This window comes from Trichosurus vulpecula, chromosome 2, assembly GCF_011100635.1.
Source record: "Trichosurus vulpecula isolate mTriVul1 chromosome 2, mTriVul1.pri, whole genome shotgun sequence".
In the NCBI taxonomy this organism is placed as follows: Eukaryota; Metazoa; Chordata; class Mammalia; order Diprotodontia; family Phalangeridae; genus Trichosurus; species Trichosurus vulpecula.
Genome location: NC_050574.1, coordinates 83,238,419 through 83,262,866, shown reverse-complemented (window position 1 = coordinate 83,262,866; position 24,448 = coordinate 83,238,419). Strand labels below are relative to the sequence as shown.

General features: G+C 40.7%; 1 protein-coding gene across 1 annotated transcript; it reads right to left on the bottom strand.

Annotated features, from left to right (window-relative positions):
• Positions 1–307: 307 nt before the first annotated feature.
• Positions 308–4,432, bottom strand: LOC118836516 (probable E3 ubiquitin-protein ligase TRIML1). Its single transcript, XM_036743779.1, has 6 exons — positions 4,235–4,432; positions 3,392–3,469; positions 2,570–2,761; positions 1,936–1,958; positions 1,714–1,811; positions 308–846 (listed from the first exon to the last, which is right to left on the bottom strand). Exons 1-6 carry the CDS (start codon positions 4,430–4,432, stop codon positions 308–310), a joined length of 1,128 nt encoding a protein of 375 aa, XP_036599674.1.
• Positions 4,433–24,448: the final 20,016 nt, after the last annotated feature.

Below are 24,448 nucleotides of genomic sequence, written 5' to 3'. Positions count from 1 at the left end.
CCTAATCCAAGAGAGTGGCTTAAATGAAACTGTTGAAGTTTGATTTGTTGTGACAATTGATCCACAGACAATGCAGTGGAAAATAAAGCCATTTGGGAATGTTGTCCTTCAGATATATTGCTGCAGGCAGCCTTAAACTTGCCAGCTAATTCTGTATGTCACCTGGCTCCTTGGTTGATCTTTAGCAGAGGCTGAATATCTTGTATCTCTGCCAGTGACCTTATTATTTTTGCAGTTTATGGTGACAACAACCAGTGAGCCTGGATTACCTTCACAAAAGAAGGCTTACAGTCAGAGACAGCCATTCTCAACTACTGTCTTCCACTGGACAGATGGTCATGGGACCAACCCTTGATCCTGGCATAGGGGGACAAGGAGAGAAGAGAGGCCTGACATGCTCTGTGAGTGGTATAGTGTTCATTCCATAGAGGAGGGAGTATTTGATAGCATTATAGAACATAAGGCTTCCTTCAGTATAATCCAGATATATGCCAATTTTAGGTATGGGCTCTTTCATTTGCTGGAAAACTAATCCTGGTCGGGTGATCAGGTAGAAATCATTTCCCCTCTTCTCACAGCAAAGCATGTACCTAACTGAGTAGTAGGTTCTCTGCCTGCGGCTTTTGGTAGAAATCCCCAGTGCCCACTGAGGTTGCTCACTCACATCCACCTCCCAGTAGCATATGCCAGAAGCAAATGCCTGCTGACCAAAGACAAAATAATAAGGGAATTTTTCAGGGTTGTTAGGCTGATCTGGACAGTCATCTTCTCTATGTTTTATACTCTTCAGATCTTCAGATACAACGACAGAGCCACGGACTGTTGTAGGATCCATAGTGATATTCACTGCCAAGAGACAGGAAAGGAGAAAAGTGAATGTCCGGAGGGGCATTTGAACCTTGCCTCTAGCCAATACCTTCTGTTGCCAGGAAGAGTGGGATGCAGAGAAGGAGAGCAGCCTAGTTTGCCCCTCTCCTTAACTCCTTAGAGGGTTGAGTGATCCCCACCCCCCTCCACTCTGCCAAAGGGATGTCTGCCATCTGTCTGTCTCTTTTTTCCAAACTAAATTGCCTTCCCCTCCACCAAGGGGTAGCACTGATGCAATTGCTGGTGTTGTGATATAGGAACCTACTCTGGAGCAGACTAATGGAATGAACATCTCTTGATTCTTCCATTCTCTTCTTTCCACTCTTAAGGGGGGCTGGACAGTCATTAATTTCTGGATTTCCCTGGGCAACTCAGTTTTTTAAAACTGACAATCACAGAAATTCTCATAGAACTCCAGAGTCTGCTAGCTAGAATACCATTAAAATTTTCATAAGCAAATGTCATCATCCTAAAAAGTAGGGAAATGCTCTAGTCACGATTAATCAAGAATGGATGTACAATATGAAGTGCAGATCCATTCCTAGGAATTGCTGTCCCTGGAATATGTATAATTTGGGACCTGGAAGCAGTGTTGTTGTTTGGATTGGTAGATGACCCAAAGTGACATGTAGACAGGTAAAAGAGCTAATTCTCTGCCCTCTCTCCACCAACCAGGGGAGAGTAGATAGATTCCCCCAACCCACAATGCTCGTAGCCTTTCACTATGGACCAGTTGCTAAGAACTAGGTTCAACTCCTGTGAAAGAGGTTGAGGGTGAGGCTCCTACACATTTGACCATATAGAAAACCACAGGTGTAGATTTACTGGCAAAGGGCAATTCCTTACCTCTGAATCTCTTTAGCCAGTCCTTCATCCCAGTGATGGCATAGTCTCTTAACTCTAGGGTGAAAGACTTGGGTTTTTCAGAAAGCAGTGATTCACTTCTACATGAAAGAAAGACTCAGTTAACCTCCCTGCTCTATCTAAGCCATGTACCCACCAACCATGAGACATCAGAATCCATGACAATTCCCAAATTAGATAAACTTATTGCAAATGGAAACTTACGTTTGCAATATCTCTTTGCTTTCCTGTGAGGAAACAAAAAAAAAGTTGGTTTAGTTAATCAAGAAATAAAAAGCAATGATGATAATATCCAACACTTATATAGCACTTACTATTGTACCAGGAACTGTGCTAAGAGCTTTACAATTATTCTTTTATCTGATCTTCACAACAACCCTGAGAAATGTTATTATCTCCATTGTGCAGATGGGGAAACAGAGGCAAGCAGAAATTAAATCAACTTGCCTAGGATCACATGGCTACAAAGTGTCTTAAGGCCAAATTTGAACTCAGGTCTTTCCAGACTCCTGATCCAGTACTTTATCCACTATGCCACCTAGCTTCCCTAGAAACTCTTCTGCCACTTTCAACTGCTCAACACCATCACCACTTTAAGGCTGAATCCCAGTATATCTTGGTTAAAGGAAAGATTTCAAATCATCTTCAGAGTAAATCGACCTCCCTAGTGGAGGAGTGTTAGAAATGCTGGAGCTGGGATTTAACTACTGAGGAAAGAGACTACAAGTCTCAGAAGTCAAAAGCCTCAAATGGAGATGGATTCCCCCAGCACCCTGCTCAAAGTATAAATAAATCCCAATTATATATCCTGGATCCGGAAAGCTTCCCCCAATCTCACCTCAAGGAAGTCCAAATCAGGTCTGGATCTGGTTTCATTTATCTTCCAGATAGTATCTTCCATGTTTTTCACGTGCTGATTTATTGAAGCCTTCCATTCATCTTGGACTATGCACAACCTTTCTTCCTCATAGAGAAATCGGTGCATTTTTGCATATTCTCCTCTCATCAACTTTCTCCACTTAGATCGTTTCTATAAGGAAAGGGGCTTACTAAGTGACGCTCACAAATTGGCATCCTCCCTGTCCTGATCAAATTTCCAATTCCCCGATTAATTTTCATTGCTTGTACCAGTAGGTGACTGTTGACTGTCTTAGGTGGCTTCTTAGTATCCCTCATATAAACACCCAAGACTTTTGGCATCTCTTCTAACCTCCTTTTCTAAATCAAAGGGCTTGGCCCATGACGTGATTACCCACAACAGTTCTGCTTACATTCTGTTGTGCCATCGTGCTCACTCCTATACTTTTCAGCTTCGCCCCCCTACCCAGCAACAACTCAGGAAACTAACTTCACTGAGCCTATTCTACGATTTTTCATTTTCTGTCCCTTCCTTCAAAAGTGTGTGTGTAAACATACACATACTACAATATACACAAACTATTTAAATTTGCATTTCATTCTCAATTGATTTATAATTTGTTTTGCACGTGAAGAAACAGAAAAGTATACTCTACTCAGCCTGGTGATTTGCTCTGGAAGTAAGAACCCTAAGTAGTCAAGGTGAAATGACTGCTGTTGACTGACTTGAGTGATTATAGTTTCTTGGAATTCCCAAGGCAGGCAGTCTAACAATTAGAGAGAGAGAGAGACAGACACTTACATGCTTCTTTGAAGATTTAAGGTCTTTCCATTCCCCGATATTTGTTCTCAAACGAGACGCAGTGTCCTGGAGTTTCTTCTGTAGCAGACAAAGGAGTAGGAGATCCCAATGGATATCTTAATGTTTGCTCTTTGATGGGCAGCACGAGTGAGATTCACAAAAGAAAATGGGCTGTGGGTCTCTAATTATTTGAAGTGGGGTTATTATTATTAAAGGGACATTTCCAATGGTTTCAAAGACAAATTAGAATTCAAAATGTAAAACTCATGGATTTTGCACCAAAGCAGGGGAAAAGAATGAGAGAAACAGAAGGGACCTTAACTCCTAAAGTGAAGGTTAACTGCTGTGGGGACTCCTAAGCCTAACCGTGGGTTTCCTATAAATGTGCATCTAGTCTCTATATTATTTTTTAGTCACAACTTTCTCTTCACAAACCTTGGTGGCCTTATTCAATATTCCTTCGAAGAAGTGTGCAAAGAACTACATAAAGAAGTCTTGGGGTAGGGTGGGGGGGGGGGTTTCCATCAGGAAAAGAGAAAGTAGCCCAGGGGAGCCCCCAACAGTGACAGGGTGTGAGCTTTCTGCTTCATTTCAGGCCTTTCATTTTGTAGATAACAAGCCTAATTTCTATTTAGATATCAAAGGCTACTGAAATCAGTAAAGTACAAGAGTTAAGCCTCCAAGGAGGACTCTTTTTCTAGTTCAAGGATCTTTGCTCTATTCACTATTGCTAATTCCCTTCACTGTGTGATTAGGTGACCCTTGGAGGCTCAAGGAGGGATCAAACTAGTTTTGTCCAAAGGTCACTTACTGTAAATCTTTCCTCAGCCCCAAGTTACTCACCCTGCATTTCAGAGCAGCCTCTTCAATGGGGAAAATGGTGTGGGCTGCATGCTCCTGACCTTTAGTACAGGCTATACAGAGGAAGGTCTGGTCCTCCTCACAGAAGAGTTTGGGGACTTGCTGGTGCTTCTGACAAAGGCTTTGTCCCACAGGGTTCTGCAAGTTCTGGGAGTTGAGCTTCTTACAGACATCATCCATGTTCCTGTGAAAAGAGAATCAGTGCCATGTATAGTTTTATAGAGCTATATATTTGTAGCTCTATAATTTATATATTTTATATATAATATATATAATGATATATATTATATAATTTATATATAATTAATATATTATAGAGCTATAATCCTTCCTATTTGTTCCAAAGCTTGTGCTAGGGAGATCATGAATCTAGGCCAAGATGCCATGCATGGGATGTGGAGGTTGCATTCTCCTCTTCCACCCACCCCTATATTTCCTGTATACTACTAATACAGAATACAGATAGGACCTGAGACACTCTTTTCTCCTTTACTTAATAGTGAGACCTGGCCCTAGGCATCTTAAGTGGCAGAACCCTTCTCTGAGGCTGGAAAGGTAGGAGTTGAATTTTCAGGATCAGGCAGGCTTACAAACCTATTTTGGTTAAAGTTAGGACCCGTAGAAATGAAAAGACACGTTTTTAACTACAAACAGATGTCTAAACTATTAGGAATGCCTTTACCATAGTCATTTATAGAGCCAATCTCCTTATTCAGTCAGTTTGGTAATTAGTATTTGTTAATACAGAGTAAAGAGAAGTCGATGATTTCCTGGAACTTTTGAGTTTTTCTTTTGTAATTGTAACTCACATCCTGGAGGAGCATTTCCCACCCCAACTTGGGTCAGTTTTCTAAAAAGTAGAAAAAGTCTAAAATACATACATATATACAGCATTCTGCTCCCTGTCTTACCATCACCCCCAACCTGTCCTCATTCAGGTTACCAACTGGCTAGTATTTGATGAATTTAGCTGATACTTTATCACAGAAGCTTGGAGTGTTTGGAACAACCATTCTGTGATCTGGTAGAAAGTATTAGCATGGTGATAATAGCAGAGAAGCTCTCACTAATGAATGTATCATGTTATGGCTTTTTTTTTTAAAAGTTTAGATTGCAGTAATCATAGAACAGACAAACTCTCAAGCCATACCTCTAAAAAGTGCACTTAAGATGCACTTAGTTGGGTATTAAAAGGCAACCATAGTGGAGGTCACTCTGGAAACCATGATAGAGAGTTACCAGATCATCTTCTCCGGCCTCAGAAGTCTTTCTCAGATTGTCTCTGGAATGGCCCTGAGTCCTCTTCTCTAGTTTTTCCAATTTCTTTGCCATGTTTCTCACTTTAAGTTCCAATCTGGCTTTCTGGGGGCAAGATTGGCCAAATTCATTTCCTCAATGCTAGGCTCAGCCTTTTCTGCTTCTAACTGGACTTTTTCTTCCCCTGAGGCTAGTTTGACCTGAGGTACTTTCCTCTTCTTTAGCTCCTTGTCCTCAGGGACATGGTACCTCAATTAGAGTTCCCTAGTTTCTCATGGTCTTCCTCCCTGAAGTGTTTACTTTTTGGTTCCTCATCTTCCCTATTCTTGAGCCCAGTCTTTTTTCTAAGGGCCTTGAGCTGCTCCTTCTGTTGAAGTTCCTCCTCCAGAAGTCCAGACACAGTTGTCTGGTTTTTCTTTCTCCTTTGGTCAAGTCCATGAGAGTGATAGAACCTGGAATAGTGATTTAACCTTCTCTGAAATCTTCTTTTGTGTTGCATTGTCCTTCCAGGTTCTCTGTCCACACCTTTCAACTGTCCCTTCTCAACTCTATTTTGGGACTCATTCAAAAATAGACAATTTGTGACTTTTAACCTTTCTACTTCTCTTATTTCTTCCTCAGTCACTCTTCCACTTACCTCCTCACGAAAGCTTGAATCTATCACCCTTTGTAAAGAGGGTGGTAGCGCTGTCCTACTACTCTTTCCTGGAAAAGATGTGAATTTGCCTTCTCTCAGTTCTGATCCGGACTTGGCCTATATCTTGTCTCTGAGGAGAGTTCAGTTTTGAAATTGCAGCAGAAGTTAAGACCCTGGTCTTGGGCCCGCTAGAATAAGAAGTGGACAGACATGGCTCACCCTCCAGAGCCTGCCAAAGGCCCTGGTATGTGTAGATCAGACTCACATCTACATTTACCTTCTGTGTCATCCACCTCCTGTCTTTTCCAGAACTCCCCAAACATCAACAGTTTGTCTCAACTTCCATTATTTCCTACTGACTACTTCCCTGCTTCCTAAAAACACACCTATATTTCCCTTATTTAAAATAAACATCCCTTGTTCAAAAACAAACAAACAAAAAACTCCCTGATTTCACTATTCCTGCTGGATATCATCCCATAACTTTTCTCTCTCAGCTAAAAAAATTCCTGAGAAAGCCTGGACTCTTACTCTTCCCCCAGCTCCCCTCTATACTGCCTTTATTGGTGATAATATCAGCTCCAGTTCAATGAGGAATGAATGAAAAAGCATTCAAGTACTTCCCAAGTACCAAGCTTTAAGCTAAGTCCTGTGTTACAAATAGAAAAACCAATACAATCAGGAACACAGGAAGACAATAAAGAAACTGACATAGTAATTGAGGGAGACCACAAATAAAAGACATCTCAGCTCCGAGATGGTAGGCAAGACCCAGGCTCCTTTGGTGAGTTAAGTAGATTACAAAGTGGAGCTTAAGGCAAAGAGGTAGGGCAGTGGGAGGGTGTCAGCGTGAATTCTAAATGAAAACAGTCAACCCAGCAAAACTGAGGGCCTTAATCAGGCCAAGTGAGTTGCAGCTCTGGTGTGCCACACAGCTGGGACTGGGTTTAAGTGGGGTACTAAAGCAGAGGTAATGACCAGGCTACATGTGGGAGGGGTTGGTGAGGTAAGCTGTTTTACATAACAAGCAAAAGTGCATAAAGAAAGTTTGGGAATCCCCAGAGGGGAGAGTTTGGGAGATCTACAAACTAATCACAGGACAGAAGTGACAACGTTTGGTCAGCCCCAGGCAATTCATAGTCCCAGGAATGCAAACCAGGACAAACCAAGATGGTTTCAGTCAGTTTTAGTCAATGGTTGGTCAAGGGAAAATGGTAAAACCTGGTGGTTCTCCTCATCTGAAGGAATGGAGTTATAGCTGTTGCTGTTGGTCACCTAGGATGGAGACTTGGTAAATACCAGGGACCTGCTTCTCCCTACTGTAGGGCTAGTTCAGCTGTGGACGTTCTGTTTTGACCTACACCCAGAATGGCCTGACTTGTAAAACTCTTCATTTGGAACAGTCTGGAATCTTTCTTTGAGGAGGCAGTCATGGGGCGTCTTGCTTGTCTGCTTGCCCCATTGGGCAATAAACTCTTTGATTGGCCATTTTATATCCCTAGCACTAAGCAGCCACTCACTCAGTAAGCACTTAGTAAGCTCTTACTATTGGCCAGACAATATACAAAGCAATGGGGCATCCAAATATAAGCAAAAACACTCCCTGCCCAGAAGGAGCTTAGTGCTAACAGGGCATGACAAATACCCAAAAGGGGGCTGAAAGATGAGTGGCTGGGGGAGGGAAGGAAGGTCCACTCCACATGCCTTTAGGGTCTTGTTTTATATAAAAAGTTCTAAACATCGTCCCAAATCTGCCCCCTGTCCTCAGGAAAAATCCACAAGACTGAACAGAGGTTAGGTTCTTTGCCTCACCCTTTCTATTTAACTCCTGGCCTCTTTGTGCTTGAGGCAAAATTCTTTTTGCTGGAAATATTTGGCTATTGAAACAACAGATTTATTATAACTTCTGCTAATAGGCAGGTTCCTGGAAAGGGGGTGGGTGATGAGGGAAAGAGCTGACCTTTTCTTGAGGTTTTTCTTCAGCCTGGATCCCCCAACTTAGAGCCAAAATCTCTCCTCAGGCAGTTGCTCCTTCCTCTGAAGACCTCAAAGTCCTTCCACGGGCTATCAGTTTTCAGTAACACCTGGAATGCAGAACTTCCTCTTGCTCAATCCTGCAGAAGCTTCTCCATTTTATACCAAATTCAGAGGGCGTGACCTACTCTCTCTTTCTCACAGTGACTGACTGATTCAAAGAGGTGGACCAGCCTGGTTCACAATCACTTCTAATTGATGCAATCAAAAAAAAGCATTTTCACCTACTTTTGCTAATGAGCCCTAAATGGTGGGTTTCTCCCATAGCTTGACACAAAAACAGTTTCGGCCCTCAGGGAACTTTTGAGCTGGCAATATTATTGCTGGAAAATGGGCAGGAAAATACAGGGAAGGACTTTTTATTTCTGGCAGAGTAGTTTGGTTTCTTCCCATAGGTAGCTGGGAGGGAATGAATGGTCCTGAAAATGGGTGGAGTGGGGGTGTCAGGCCTCAGGCACTTGGTGAGCCTGGGCAAGTTACTTAACTTCGGTCAGCCTCAGTGTCCATATCTGTAAAATGGGGATAATAGTAACACCAGGGTTATTATAATACTGTAATATTATTATTATTATATTATAATAATCCAGGGTTGCTGTGAGGATCAAAACAAATACTATTAGTAAAAGTCGTGGTATGGTAATTTTTTATTTTCTTTTATTATTAGGAACTCAGGGTCATTCCTTCCACAAATTTTGGTAAATTACAAGACTATATTCTGTTCATATTAACCTCACATGGCCAAAACGTGTCCCATGGGATGTGAAAATTGACTTGGGAGACTTAAACATTCCTTAGATAAGGAGCCAGATGAAGAATCTTAACTGTTTTTGACTCTCTGGTGACATGTAAATCCTCCTCTTCAATAAGCCTCTTTGTGATCTTTCTAAAGGTAGTTGAATCTGTAACCTGACTTAGTTTACCTATAAAGTTTATTTGAGGAGGTTTGTTTCATGAGTGGATTTATGAGATTATGATTCAGTTTAAGTTTTTGTTCAATTTTTATGACATTAAAGAGGCATGGGATTATCTACTCTTTAACTTTTATGGCCCTTAAGAGGAACGTATAAAATTGCGATATGTAAAAGAATTATTTCTCTGTTACTCTGAGGTAATTTTGCCCATAAGAGTCCTTATCCCATTACTAATTATGGTATTGTATTGTTTAAGTATTCTCTGAGACCTGAACCTATCCTTGAGCATAATAATAAAGCCTAGGTTTTTAACCGTTTAATTTCTGCATTGTGGTTAATACATAATTGGTAGCACTTATCTACATGAACTCAGAGAGCATATATTTCTCCCACATCATTTGTCATGTACCTAACACTTGCTAAGTACTTAATAAAGGTTCCATCCCTTTCCTCCCTTCCCTTATGAAAATGTTCATTCAGCGTGCAAAATAAAGATTTCCAAGTCCTTAGATTTCAATTCATTGAGAGTAGTTAGGTAATCTATTACTGTCTCCTCAACCCTAAAAGCCAAATAACTGATTTTTAATTTAGAAAATTTCTTTTTTCAAGTCAGTTCTTTTTTTTTAATTAGTCCCTACCATTAAGCCCATTTTTAAAAATTTTAGTAGCATTTTATTTTTTCCAATTACATCTAAAGACAATTTTCAACATTCATTTTTTGAAAGATTTTGAGTCCCAAATTTTTCTCCCTTCATTTTTTCCCTCCCCCCCTCCCTGAGATGGTAAACAATCTGACATAGGTTATATGTGTTCAATAATGTGAAACATATTTCCACATTAGTCATGTTGTGAAAGAGTAAACAGAACAAAAGAAAAAAAAAGAAAAGTGAAAATATTTGTCTTCAGTCTGAAGCACATTTTTTGAAAACCCAAAGAAGAAATCTATGGGTACATATGATGAGGGCACAGTCTCTGGGAACCCCTTGAAGCTGGAATACAGTCTCTGGGAGCCCCTTTGAACTGTCCTTGAATCTTCCAACTAGATCTGGCCTTTCCCTAAGGCCATAAGCCTCACATTATCATTAGGCAAAAGTTCTCCAGTGAGATACTCCAGGGCTCAGTAATAGGCCTTTCCTGCTTAACATATATATCAATGACTTTGAAAAATTCACACGTTATGCTCATCAGATTTTCAGATGATACCAAGCTGGGATGGATAGATAGCCTATACATTGGATAAAAGAGAGGAAATTCAAGAGGATTTTGACAAGTGAGAACTTTGGGATGGATTTAACAAAATAAAATTCAATAGGCAGGGAAAAATGGAAAGTTTTGCTTTTGAGTAAAAAAAAAAAAACAAATCCACAAATATAAGAAGGACGTAAATGATAGGATAGACATCGATTCTTCTGAAAAGGAATTAGAGTTTTTAGTGGAACACTATGTCAAGTATGAATCAATAATGGGAAGGAAAAAAGGTAATAAATATTTAGTTACTTATTATTTGTTATAATATATTATTTATTTTTATTTATTATTAAATATAAATAAATATTGGACACCTACTACATTCTAGCCACTGTTTTAAATGTTTTAAATTATTAACTAATTTCATCCTCCCAACAACCCTGGAAGGTAGGTGTGATTATTTCTCCAAACTGAGGCTGAAAAAGCTTAAATGATTTTCCAGGGGTCATACAGCTAATGTGTCTGAGGCCTGATGTGAACTCAGGTCTAGACTTCTACCTTCAGGCCCAGCACTCCAGACAGCAGTCTTTCTCTGAAAGGAAAGGAAGGCTTATAGACAAAAGCTCATACCCCTCATCCAGAGGCAGACTCTAATTGTACCTGAAGTAGGCTCGTCATAAGGAGAGGGAAGTCACAGGGTAGGAGATCCACCACGCTCATGTCTTTTAAAATTTCACCCTTGTGAATCAAATAACTGGGGGTAGGGAGGAGCCTTGCAGCAAGAATCTGTGATAAATATTTCATCTCCAAGATACATAAGGAAGTGATCCAAATTTATGTGAGTATGAGTCAATCCTCAATAGACCCATGGTTGAAGGACATGAACAGGCAGTTTTCAAAGGAAGAATTTCAAATTATCACAACCATATAAAAAAAGGGCTCCAAAATACCAGTAATTTTTTTTTTTAAATGTGCATTAGGGTAACTGTGAAGGTACATCTCACACCCATCAAACTGCCAGATGATAAAAGAGGAAAATGACAAATATTAGAGGGCCTGTGGGAAAACATACACTACACACTACACACACACACACACACACACACACACCCCTAGGAATTGGTCTTCCCATTCTGAAAAGCAATTTGGAATTATGCCTCCAAAGTTCCTAAACTGCATGATCTTTGACCTAGATATACCACTAATACTAAGCTCAGAAAAACATTGATGAAAAAAGAAAAGGATCTCTATGGTCCAAAGTATTTATAGCAGCTTTTTTCATAGTAGCTCCAAAATGGAAACTAAAGAGATATCCACCTATTAGAATAAAACTAAATTATGTTTTAATGGAATATCACTGTGCTATGAGAAAAATAAAATAAAGTGTGAGGACTTTTTCAACTTGAGTTCCTTGAAAGCCCTGGGAGAATCTGTCACTCACCAGCTGGTCTGCTTGATGTTAGGTCAAATAAAGTATTAGTGCCCAAAAGACTTTTTTTTTTAAGGTTCACTCAGAGTCCACAGCCAATCAGTTGTATTTCCTGGAAGTAAGGAAATGGAAGGAAGTCTAAAAGCCTTAGGGTCATAGCAGTTGCAAAAAGTCAGATGCGTTTCATTGGGAAACAACTTTGTCTTTGCTTAGTCTTAATAGAATTCCCCATGTCACAGCAATTCTATAAGATGGCAGAGGCTTCTCTTTAAATAGAATCATTCTAAACAAAAGTTTGTATATAATAATTTTACATATATGTGTATACACACACAAATATGTGTGTATATATATAATATATAAGGAATAGCAAGTTCTTTGTAATAGATTTTCATTTTCATGTGCAATCATTTCTTTTATTAGATTATGTTATGAAAACCCTTGTTGTATTCCAAAATTAAAAATGAAATAAAATAGAATCATTCTTGTTCATTCTATTGTTATCAATAAGGAGTGAATCAAAGTACATAGTTGGGTGGCCTCTGAGGTTTGTTTGTTTGTTTGTTCGTTTGTTTGTTGGTTTGTTTTTCCCCTTGGGGAGATATTTCCTCCAAACTTACAGAAATTATCTTTATCCTACTTCTCCACAAAGGTTACTTCAGAGAAAATTTGAAAGACCTCTATGAACACATAGGGAGCACAGTGAAGTGAGCAGAATTAGAATAATTTTCCTTAGCAAGAACGGCCACCTCTTACTCTGAGACAGGAATGAAGGAGATAGCTGCAGAAGGTATCTGCGTGATGGAAGATCAGGAGGAAGGAAGAAGGAGGAGGAGCTCTTGGCAAACAGACTCAATTTTTTCAGTAAAATACGAGGGAGGCAAGGTTCTCAGCTAAGAGAGTATTCAGAGTTGAAGCCATGGGATGTTAGAGGAAAAAAAAAAGAGTTTGGAAGAGCCACTTGGTGAGTGGGCTAGGGAGTTTATTAGGGAGTTATAAGGTTAAGAATTAATTAGGGAGGTATAAACAGATTACTTTACTGAAGTGAAGTTTCAGTTGATATTCAATATAAATAGTGGAATCTATCACAATGTTTTAGTGACTGTCTGCACAAAGTTTGGAATGAGCCAAGATAGCTCAGCTGGACAGTGTAAGATTGGCAATATGACAAAGGAACAAGGGATTCAAGAGAAAAGTGTGTGGGTGAACTGATTTCACCAAGGGATCAAGATGGGTAAAGTAGGAGAGTGTAGTTAGTGCAGGAATGGTGGCCTAGGAAAGAGCTGAAGGTTTGAGCGATTGGAGATCTTGTGTGGACAAAGAAAAGGCTTTGTAAGGCAGAGAGAAGGGTGGAATTTTTATACTGTTGTACCAAAAGCGAGTGAGACACACCACCGAGTATAAGTTTTAAATGGAGAATTTATTAGCTGGCGACCATTCAGGGTTTCATCTAAATCAAAATGGCCCTGAATTGGGGTGAATAAGTAGTTTATATAGAAAATACAGGGTACAGTGGTTAATTATCTCTTGGAATTTACAGGCCAGGTCACAGGGTGGTGGGTGGTCAGGAACAAAGGTCCTGACAGATCTAAAGATTCTGAGAGGTTACTGTTAAGTGGGATAATCTTTTTCACATTCCTTGGTGGAGTCACAGAGCCCCAGGGACATTTGCTAAATGCCAAAAGATCTGAGTCCATTCTTTATTATGCAAACTGGGGTTTTCTCAGGGGTCTCCTTAACAATAACTGATTTTTACAGTACCACATTCCCCACTTCTCTTTATGGAGCTATTCAAACCTTTGAAAGAGGAACAACCCGATGGGGCGTAGCAATAAAATGAGGGGGCAACCAAAACGCTAAGCAGGGTGGTGAGCCTGGGGAAGGCATGCATTTTGATAGTAACAATAAAGGGCAAGGCTCAGGCACAGACTCTGGCCCAATGATAATGCAAGGTCCATGGCCCCAGGGGAAAGCCAGATTCAGTTGGAAGACTCAAGGAGAACTCAAGGAGCCCCTGGGGACTGCACTCCAGATTCAAGGGGGTTCTTAGAGACTGTGCCCTCATCATATTCCCTCAAACAAATGGGACCCATATTCTTTTGATGTCAGGGATGAAGGTCTCAGCTTCTGAAACTGCTTCCTGCTGGCAAGGGGCGTAGAGCTGTCCCTGCCTTGATGGGTTCAGTTCAGGGGCTACACAGTCTGAGCAAAGACGCCCAGGTCCTGGATCTTCTTCCAGTTACTCATTAATTCAGGCTCTGTGTCTGGTTGAAATTAAAATGATACAAAATGGTGTAAAACATTCCACATTTCCCCCTTTTGGTCAAAGGCAAACTGAAGGTTTTGCCTGAAGACCAATTAAGGTATAGGAAAACCTCTATCTTCCTCAGGGGTGAAGTTCTAAAAATCCCTATCTAGGTGGAGTCAGGTTTTTCCCTTTTCTGTGTTTGGACATCCCCAGGGATGGGCAGAAATTGTAAACTAATTGTAAGCAAGCAGAGGGAGCATAATGGCTAAAAATACTAAAAATTCAGGCAAACAGCCTTGGGAATGCAAGGACTCAGAAAGGGAAAAAGCAGGTCTTTGCTCAGGTTCTAGTCTGGACCCTGTGAGAAAGCTGTCTGTGTCTGATGCTGTCCCTTTCAGTCTCTTTGAAATCGCAGGGCAAGGTCTCCTATAGGCTCAGATGTCCACTCGGGAGCAGAGGCAGTCCTCAGATGTGACAGAAGGATCAAGGAGTCCATATCCACATGTTGGCAGCTGTAGAAGTAGTCAGACCTAACAAGAGCTCCCAGAACATATATGATTTGATGATTGAAAGGAAAACAGCACAACATAGGTCCCAGCCATGCAGGGCTAAGTTCAAACAAATACAATAAATGGTTCAGTATCCCAGCCACACAGAGCTGAGTTCAAACAATTACAATAAAGTTTTTCCCATAATTCACAAAACTGCACAATTACATTGAGTCAGGTACAGACCAAACTACTTAGATGGTTCAAAATAGAGGGGGGAGATGTGCATGTCACATGTTTTACATTTACACATTCGATAACCAAGAAAACTTAAACATGAACCATACAAAGTAATGCGATCATTATTAACAATGTTGACTAACACTAAATTCCTCGCATCTCAATAGCACAGTACATATAACTATAAGGGGCTCTTGAGAGCCTGATAAGCTTGGGAGGTGAGGCCCATGGACAGTCCCATGATCTGGGGCTACACAGTCCGGCTCGGGTCCTCATCCTCTGATAAGATAGGCTGTGAGCAGCACATGCCCCCTTCCAAATAAGGACTGGACACGAGTTGTCCACGAGCTGTGATGCATGGCCCTGGGTCTCCTGATAGGCTTAGAGGATTGTGCACGAGCTTGTTTGCACCCAGTAATGAAGGCTAGCACTGCTTAAAAATCCTGCTTGCTGAAACAATAAATGGAGTTCCTTTCATCTTATCTTGGCTCCCGCCTAAATCATTGCGTACCGAGACAGGTCCTTGCTGGTCAAGGACTACCAGGGATGAGAGGCCCTCAACATATAACATCATAAACTTTCAGCCATGCCATGTCTCTTTGATGGCATTTACAAATAATCCACAAACCATTCTTAACAAAACTAAAAATGTTTCTGATTTAATTCCAGCACTTAATCGCACACTTTGTATACAAAGTAACTTTAAATCACAGTTACATATTCCCAATGCTCATTTAAAGCAATGCTTTTGAATCTCAGATGCCTGATTGTAGTTATCTGGTCCTTAGAACATAGGTTAAAATTGCAAGCTATTCATTCCTGCATCCTATTGTAATAACTCAGAGATATTTCAATATTCATCTATTACCTAACAGATTTAGCATTGGGCTTACAAAACTTCTTGATAATATAAATTTGCTGTGAAAGAAAAGAGGGACAATGTCCTATACCTTAACAGAAGGAAAGAATTTCCTTAGCTCTGTTTGATTCCAGGCACGAGTCATGTCTGATAGCCAGTCATATAGTCACTAGGTGCTGAAAGTAGGGCTTAGGAGTAATCAGATGGGGATTTTCCTTTTCAGAAAGGAAACAGCAGAATTGGGAAAGAGGGTCAGGAAGATCCTACCTAGGCCATGTCCAAGGTCGTCTCCAAAACTGTTTCCCAGGCACAGACATCTACCTTTCAAGTTCTCAGCTTGTAATGCCTGTCATACTACTACTGGCTTCATGTGACCTATTCCTGTAATCAGAGCTTAAAACAATATTAAATTGTAGTCCCATAAAATCTTAAATAGCAAATAAATATCCTTCCGATAAGACTGTCCAAATTTCATTGAGCTAATAATTATCAAATCAAGCTACATAACTTTTCCAGCTTCTAAATACTTCCTCACACTCATTCCCAACTTACTTAATCCATCTGAAACTATCATTCTCAGGACAGGGGAGGCTTAGCTAACTCCCATTTGTCCTCAAACTTTCTTATCTGCCTTTCCTATTTTCCCTCAAACCTTAATTTACCTTTCCAAACCCATACTCAGTTCTCCTTTACATTTCAACCATAAGACAAAGCAACTCATAAGTTAATACTTTTTAATGTCATAACTGTGTATACTGGAATCCCATTCCAGCTTCTTAAACACACAAAAGAGGTTAATGACTGTCCTCAACAGGTTGATGGATTTGTGTTCTGTGTTAACTCATTCTAAAGGAAAGGGACACTTATTAAAGAGATCTGCCATCTCATCTCCCCCTGAGGGTGGGTTCTTCTACATCAGATGGCAGACTTCACTAATAAAACTACCAAACCAAACCCATCTCAAGTCTTAGTCTAATCTTATCAGTTCTGTTGACTTTAAGAAGCCAGGTTTGGAGGCTTCTTGACCCCTGTCCTCTTCTTATTTTCAGTAAAACTCAAATCCCAGTAATTGCTGCCCCTCCCCCTTCCTTCCCTTCTGACAGGTGGGCTAAGGTGAAATTCTTTCTTCTTCTCTAAACTAAGGGCAGGGAGGAGTAAAGAATGTAGACCTCCTTACAAGATTTTACAGAACATTTTTCAAAAGTATTTTCCCTTCTTTAAAACAGTTTAAAATTTTATCCTGATATTAAAAGGAATACTCACTAAACCTTTCTGAAGAGAATTATTTAGAAGGTTTTAGAATGATAGACATCTATCTCCTTCTCTTTCCTTAAAGCAAATTAACCCTTAAAAACTGGAATTCATTAACTAAGTTGGTGGAAAATGTCCCCATTCTCAAATATTGCACAGAATTCCTAGATATTACAAAGTTCCCTAGTCAAAAGGTGTTGTAATGTAGGGGACACTTAATTTCTATAATTACATACCCAATTAAATTTACCTTATCACAATAACAAAGTTTACGAGAACTTTAAAACTTTTCATAGGAATTAATACATTTCTAAACCAAATATGACAGTTTAAAATTACCAAATTTTCATCACATCCTTTAAAAGCACCCAATTCACTTATATCAAACTCAGATTAAAATCACATAATGGTCTTCTCAAATTACACAATCTAAGAGAATTTTAGAAATAAAATATAATTTTAGAAATACAGAAACAATAAATTTCAGATGACATCAATTGCACTTCCAGATTATCACATATAGGAATTGTTGATCCTATTACTTCTGGTATTTCTATATTAATACATTAATATATAAATACATGCATAACATATATCAATACATTAATATCTTTAATACACTTTATTTTAGCTGTATATTCTTCAGCACACACCACCTCTGGCCCAAGTATTAGGAACTTTTGCCTGGCCATGAATGAACTTATAAAAGAAAAAGAAACTTTATTTGCACCCCGCTTTTTCCAAGCTTCATCTTATACATACTGGTATTTAACAAAATGCCTAAAAGGATTTTTTTTGAAGGGGGAAAGGGGTGTGGACACCTTTTGGACTCTTAAGGAAGATAAGAGGGGAGTGGTCCTTAAGAGCACATGGGTTGCAACTCCCCCACTCATTCTTTCTACCAAGCTAAAGTATTTCTCAGTTTCCCCTTCAGCCTGCTGTCTCAGATAAAGGGAAAAAATCCCTTTCAGTTTTCTAAGGGCTCCTCCCTAGGTGGGACCTGGCAGCCCCTTGAGGGCAAAGGAGCCTACCTTCCAAGCACTAACTAACCAGCCCTATTTCTTTACAAGTTTCTTTTAGCTTCAGCTCCCATAGTCTTTCAATGTGGAGGGTGGAGGAAGGGTGTGGCCAGGATCACATGGCAGCTAAGAGCAACACATGGACTCCTGGCTAGCCAGGTGGTCTCAAGCTGCTATTCTACAACCCCCCTAAATTCCTTTATACAAATTTCTATCTCTCTCTTTCCCAAATTTTACTTTTCTCAAACTTTGCCAAAAGGATGGGCTACAAAGGTACCTGGGCACAGGACTGACTGTCAGTCTGTGAATTTCTGTCCTCCTCCTTTTGCCCGGTGGGGAGGGTGATTTAAGTTTGCCCTACAGTTCTCTTGCATTCTTTTCTAATCTGATCTGGGAGGAGAGGAGTTTGTTTTAACTACCCTAACTTTTACTGCAGCCCTGGCTTGGTCAGAGACAGGACAACAATAGTGAAAAGATCTCAATGATTGTAATTCAAGCAAACTTCACCTTTTGCTCACTCCTTAAAAACCTGTTACACTTAAATCTAAGGGATAAGATTCCCTCCTAACTTTGGGTACAAAGACAAACACAAAAGTCTGACCCAAAAACCTTTTACCAGACTCCGTATTTACAGATAAACAGAGGTTTTAGTCAGAAGGCATTCATTGGGAGGAGGTGTTTCAGCAAGAGTGAGCTCCTGGAATGACTTTACAATTTCAGTTCTTTCTCTCAAAATCTGACTAACCTATTTTCAAATTTTTTAACAATTTAGAATTTGCCAAAATTTTAACCCTATTTCCATTGTAATTGCAAGTTTGGCCAGACGAGGAACCACTAGGAAGAGAGTCTTTGTTTCCCTAGTTGCAGTCTGAAATCTCTGGCTGCCTGCATTTCAGAGTTTTTTTTTTTAACCAAAATATAGACATTTCACATTTTTTGGACACAGACACACGGACATAGACAAATTCAAAACTTACAGAACATAAAACAGAGAACCAAAGAGTGTGGGTGAAATCGAAGGCTAAACGAGTCCCCTCAGAGGAAAGAAAAATAAACCAAGTTTCCTCCTCAGGGACATGGCCTCCAATACCTCTCACACCCAAACAGAACAGAGAACCAAACAGTGTGGGTGAAATCGAAGGCTAAACGAGTCCCCTCAGAGGAAAGATTTCCTCCTCAGAGATATGGCCTCCAATCCCTCTCACACCCCAATACAGAACAGAGAACCAAACAGTGTGGGTGAAATCGAAGGCTAAATGAGTCCCCCCAAAGGAAAGAAAAATAAGCAAAGTTTCCTCCTCAGGGATATGGCCTCCAATCCTCCCACACCCAACACAAAACAGAAAACCAATACCATGGGCTAATTGAAGACTAAACAAGTCCCCTCAGAGGAAAGAAAGTAAACCAGGTTTCCTCCTTAAGGATAACACCTCCAATCTTCCCACACCCCAATGGGAAAAGATAACGTCCCGAATTTCTCCCCAGATCTGAAAACACCCCTCATCAGGGTTATCGTGTTAACGGAAACCAAATGGCTAGCCCAGAACAGAAACCTTACCTCTAGAGGTCTGAAAACCAGAATTCTCCATAGGCTGAAAAGGGACAAGTCAGCAAAAAGCCCATTCTCCGAGACCGTCACCCCACATCAGAGTCCTAGGAAAAGAAATCCCCAGGAGTTGATGAGGGCACAGTCTCTGGGAACCCCTTGAACCCTCGAACTCTCCTTGAATCTTCCCACGCTACCTGGCCTTGGCCTGAGGCTATAACCATTAAGCCCAAATGCCTACCTTGCCCAGTCCTCTATTGTCCAGCTGTTTCCTACCCTTAATCTTGTCTTCCCAACGACCTCCCGCCCTTAATCCTGTTTCCCATCCTTAAACCTGATCAAAATATCTATACCCTAGCTCTGCTACCCCAGCCCTTTATGGGTTGTCATTTCCATATAGCCTTCAGCTATTTCCCCCACCCAGGAGTCTGACTTCATCCCAGTCCTTTCAGGCTCCTCCTTAGACTCCTCCTTAAGTCCTTCCCTAGACCCCTCCTCTGGCCACCCCAGACCACCCCTCAATCCCTCCCACAACCTTTGTGTATATAATCTCCATCTTGCCTCCATGAAGGTGGTCAGATCCAATCTAGCTCAGGTTGGTCTGGCCCGCTTTCCTTACAGGCGTCGCAAGGGGTGGGATGTTTTGGGGGCAGGCCTATGTGGCTAACTCTTAATAAACTTTATCTTTTCCCTTGGCTGAGAAAGCTTGAGTCGAATTCTTTCGGCAGGACCCGGTGTTTCGGTACTTTGGGGTGTCGAGCACCTCTCACCCCAAACCCTCATCAGAGTCAGACCTCTGAAGTGAGAGAAGGTGGATCGGGGGCAGAGACTCTCTGCTGAGGTCCGAAATCCTGTGTGTGTCTCCAGGGCGGTAACACGAAATACCATCTTATCTCCTTATCTCGCTTGGGCCTCCAAAATGTTGTACCAGAAACGAGTGAGACACACCGCGGAGTATAAGTTTTAAATGCGGAATTTATTAGCCGGCGACCATTTCGGGGCTCCACCCAAATCAAAATGGCCCCGAGTTGGGGTGGAGGTGTGGCTTATAGAGAAAATACGGGGTACAGAAGTTAATTATCTCTTGGAGCTTACAGGCCAGGTCACAGGGTGGGGGTAACAGGAACAAAGGTCCTGACTGATCAAAAGATTTTGACAGGTTATCGTTAAGAGGGATAATCTTATTGACATTCCTTGGTGGAATCACAGAGCCCCAGGGATATTTGCTAAATGCCTCTTTGCCTTATGCTCCACTTTGTAATCTACTTAACTCACCAAAGGAGCCTGGGTCTTGCCTACCATCTCGGAGCTGAGATGTCTTTTATTTGTGGTCTCCCTCAATTACTATGTCAGTTTCTTTATTGTCTTCCTGTGTTCCTGATTGTATTGGTTTTTCTATTTGTAACACAGGACTTAGCTTAAAGCTTGGTACTTGGGAAGTACTTGAATGCTTTTTCATTCATTCCTCATTGAACTGGAGCTGATATTATCACCAATAAAGGCAGTATAGAGGGGAGCTGGGGGAAGAGTAAGAGTCCAGGCTTTCTCAGGAATTTTTTTAGCTGAGAGAGAAAAGTTATGGGATGATATCCAGCAGGAATAGTGAAATCAGGGAGTTTTTTGTTTGTTTGTTTTTGAACAAGGGATGTTTATTTTAAATAAGGGAAATATAGGTGTGTTTTTAGGAAGCAGTCAGTAGGAAATAATGGAAGTTGAGACAAACTGTTGATGTTTGGGGAGTTCTGGAAAAGACAGGAGGTGGATGACACAGAAGGTAAATGTAGATGTGAGTCTAATCTACACATACCAGGGCCTTTGGCAGGCTCTGGAGGGTGAGCCATGTCTGTCCACTTCTTATTCTAGCGGGCCCAAGACCAGGGTCTTAACTTCTGCTGCAATTTCAAAACTGAACTCTCCTCAGAGACAAGATATAGGCCAAGTCCGGATCAGAACTGAGAGAAGGCAAATTCACATCTTTTCCAGGAAAGAGTAGTAGGACAGCGCTACCACCCCCTTTACAAAGGGTGACAGATTCAAGCTTTCGTGAGGAGGTAAGTGGAAGAGTGACTGAGGAAGAAATAAGAGAAGTAGAAAGGTTAAAAGTCACAAATTATCTATTTTTGAATGAGTCCCAAAATAGAGTTGAGAAGGGACAGTTGAAAGGTGTGGACAGAGAACCTGGAAGGACAGTGCAACACAAAAGAAGATTTCAGAGAAGGTTAAATCACTATTCCAGGTTCTATCACTCTCATGGACTTGACCAAAGGAGAAAGAAAAACCAGACAACTGTGTCTGGACCTCTGGAGGAGGAACTTCAACAGAAGGAGCAGCTCAAGGCCCTTAGAAAAAAGACTGGGCTCAAGAATAGGGAAGATGAGGAACCAAAAAGTAAACACTTCAGGGAGGAAGACCATGAGAAACTAGGGAACTCTAATTGAGGTACCATGTCCCTGAGGACAAGGAGCTAAAGAAGAGGAAAGTACCTCAGGTCAAACTAGCCTCAGGGGAAGAAAAAGTCCAGTTAGAAGCAGAAAAGGCTGAGCCTAGCATTGAGGAAATGAATTTGGCCAATCTTGCCCCCAGAAAGCCAGATTGGAACTTAAAGAGAGAAACATGGCAAAGAAATTGGAAAAACTAGAGAAGAGGACTCAGGGCCATTCCAGAGACAATCTGAGAAAGACTTCTGAGGCCGGAGAAGATGATCTGGTAACTCTCTATCATGGTTTCCAGAGTGACCTCCACTATGGTTGCCTTTTAATACCCAACTAAGTGCATCTTAAGTGCACTTTTTAGAGGTATGGCTTGAGAGTTTGTCTGTTCTATGATTACTGCAATCTAAACTTTTAAAAAAAAAAGCCATAACATGATACATTCATTGGTGAGAGCTTCTCTGCTATTATCACCATGCTAATACTTTCTACCAGATCACAGGATGGTTGTTCCAAACACTCCAAGCTTCTGTGATAAAGTATCAGCTAAATTCATCAAATACTAGCTAGTTGGTAACCTGAATGAGGACAGGTTGGGGGTGATGGTAAGACAGGGACCAGCATTGCTGTATATATGTATGTATTTTAGACTTTTTCTACTTTTTAGAAAACTGACCCAAGTTGGGGTGGGAAATGCTCCTCCAGGATGTGAGTTACAATTACAAAAGAAAAACTCAAAAGTTCCAGGAAATCATCAACTTCTCTTTACTCTGTATTAACAAATACTAATTACCAAACTGACTGAATAAGGAGATTGGCTCTATAAATGACTATGGTAAAGGCATTCCTAATAGTTTAGACATCTTTTTGTAGTTAAAAACGTGCCTTTTCATTTCTATGGGTCCTAACTTTAACCAAAATAGGTTTGTAAGCCTGCCTGATCCTGAAAATTCAACTCCTACCTTTCCAGCCTCAGAGAAGGGTTCTGCCACTTAAGATGCCTAGGGCCAGGTCTCACTATTAAGTAAAGGAGAAAAGAGTGTCTCAGGTCCTATCTGTATTCTGTATTAGTAGTATACAGGAAATATAGGGGTGGGTGGAAGAGGAGAATGCAACCTCCACATCCCATGCATGGCATCTTGGCCTAGATTCATGACCTCCCTAGCACAAGCTTTGGAACAAATAGGAAGGATTATAGCTCTATAATATATTAATTATATATAAATTATATAATATATATCATTATATATATATTATATATAAAATATATAAATTATAGAGCTACAAATATATAGCTCTATAAAACTATACATGGCACTGATTCTCTTTTCACAGGAACATGGATGATGTCTGCAAGAAGCTCAACTCCCAGAACTTGCAGAACCCTGTGGGACAAAGCCTTTGTCAGAAGCACCAGCAAGTCCCCAAACTCTTCTGTGAGGAGGACCAGACCTTCCTCTGTATAGCCTGTACTAAAGGTCAGGAGCATGCAGCCCACACCATTTTCCCCATTGAAGAGGCTGCTCTGAAATGCAGGGTGAGTAACTTGGGGCTGAGGAAAGATTTACAGTAAGTGACCTTTGGACAAAACTAGTTTGATCTCTCCTTGAGCCTCCAAGGGTCACCTAATCACACAGTGAAGGGAATTAGCAATAGTGAATAGAGCAAAGATCTTTGAACTAGAAAAAGAGTCCTTGGAGGCTTAACTCTTGTACTTTACTGATGAGTCAATCGCCTTTGACATCTAAATAGAAATCAGGCTTGTTATCTACAAAATGAAAGGCCTGAAATGAAGCAGAAAGCTCACACCCTGTCACTGTTGGGGGCTCCCCTGGGCTACTTTCTCTTTTCCTGATGGAAACCCCCCCCCCACCCTACCCCAAGACTTCTTTATGTAGTTCTTTGCACACTTCTTCGAAGGAATATTGAATAAGGCCACCAAGGTTTGTGAAGAGAAAGTTGTGACTAAAAAATAATAGAGACTGCTGCAAAGCCCTGAATTGCTGGTGTCAAGCCAAAGAACTAAAGAATACAGGAAGCAAGATAGTACACAAAGGCAGGGCACCTTGTATATGTGAAGCACTCTACTAAGCTTGAGGTAAAGAACACAGTGTGGGAAAACTTTATTGTCTGAACCCAGACTTGTTTCTTAGAGACTAGATTTGTTTAATAGTTATCTCACAACTCGAGGTCATCCTGACCCCAAGAAGAACCTTCCTAGGCATCCTAAAGGCTAACGATGTGTCATCTGGAAACTGCCTCTCAACTACAGTTTCCTTATTCTTTTGTTTGAATCCTATATAGTATGTAATTTATAGAAACTCTGGGGGAGCAGACCGCTACTTTTTTTTTGTCTCTCCCTCTCTGCCAGATAATTTAAACTTCTTCCTAAATTTTTACAGGTCTAAGTCCATTCTTTATTATGCAAACTGGGGTTTCTCAGGGGTCTCCTTAGCAATAACTGATTTTTCCAGTACCACAATTAGCTTCCAAGGATTTAATTACCATCTCTATTCTGATGATTCCCAGTCTGTTTATGTGGCTCCAATCTCTTTGCTGACCTTCAATTTGTCATCTTCAATTGTTCTTCAGTCTTCTTGATCTAGATGTCCTACAGACATTTCCATATGTCCAAATTTAACATGACTTAAACTCAATTA

What these genes read in the sequence shown, in the direction of transcription:
- LOC118836516 (XM_036743779.1), bottom strand. Translation starts at nt 4,432, where the DNA reads ATGGATGATGTCTGTAAGAAGCTCAACTCCCAGAACTTGCAGAACCCT. An exon ending in CTGATTTGGACTTCCTTGAG is followed by an intron (nt 1,959 to 2,569) that starts GTGAGATTGGGG and finishes GTTTCCTCACAG; the next exon opens with GAAAGCAAAGAGATATTGCA. An exon ending in CTGGCTAAAGAGATTCAGAG is followed by an intron (nt 847 to 1,713) that starts GTAAGGAATTGC and finishes GTCTCTTGGCAG; the next exon opens with TGAATATCACTATGGATCCT.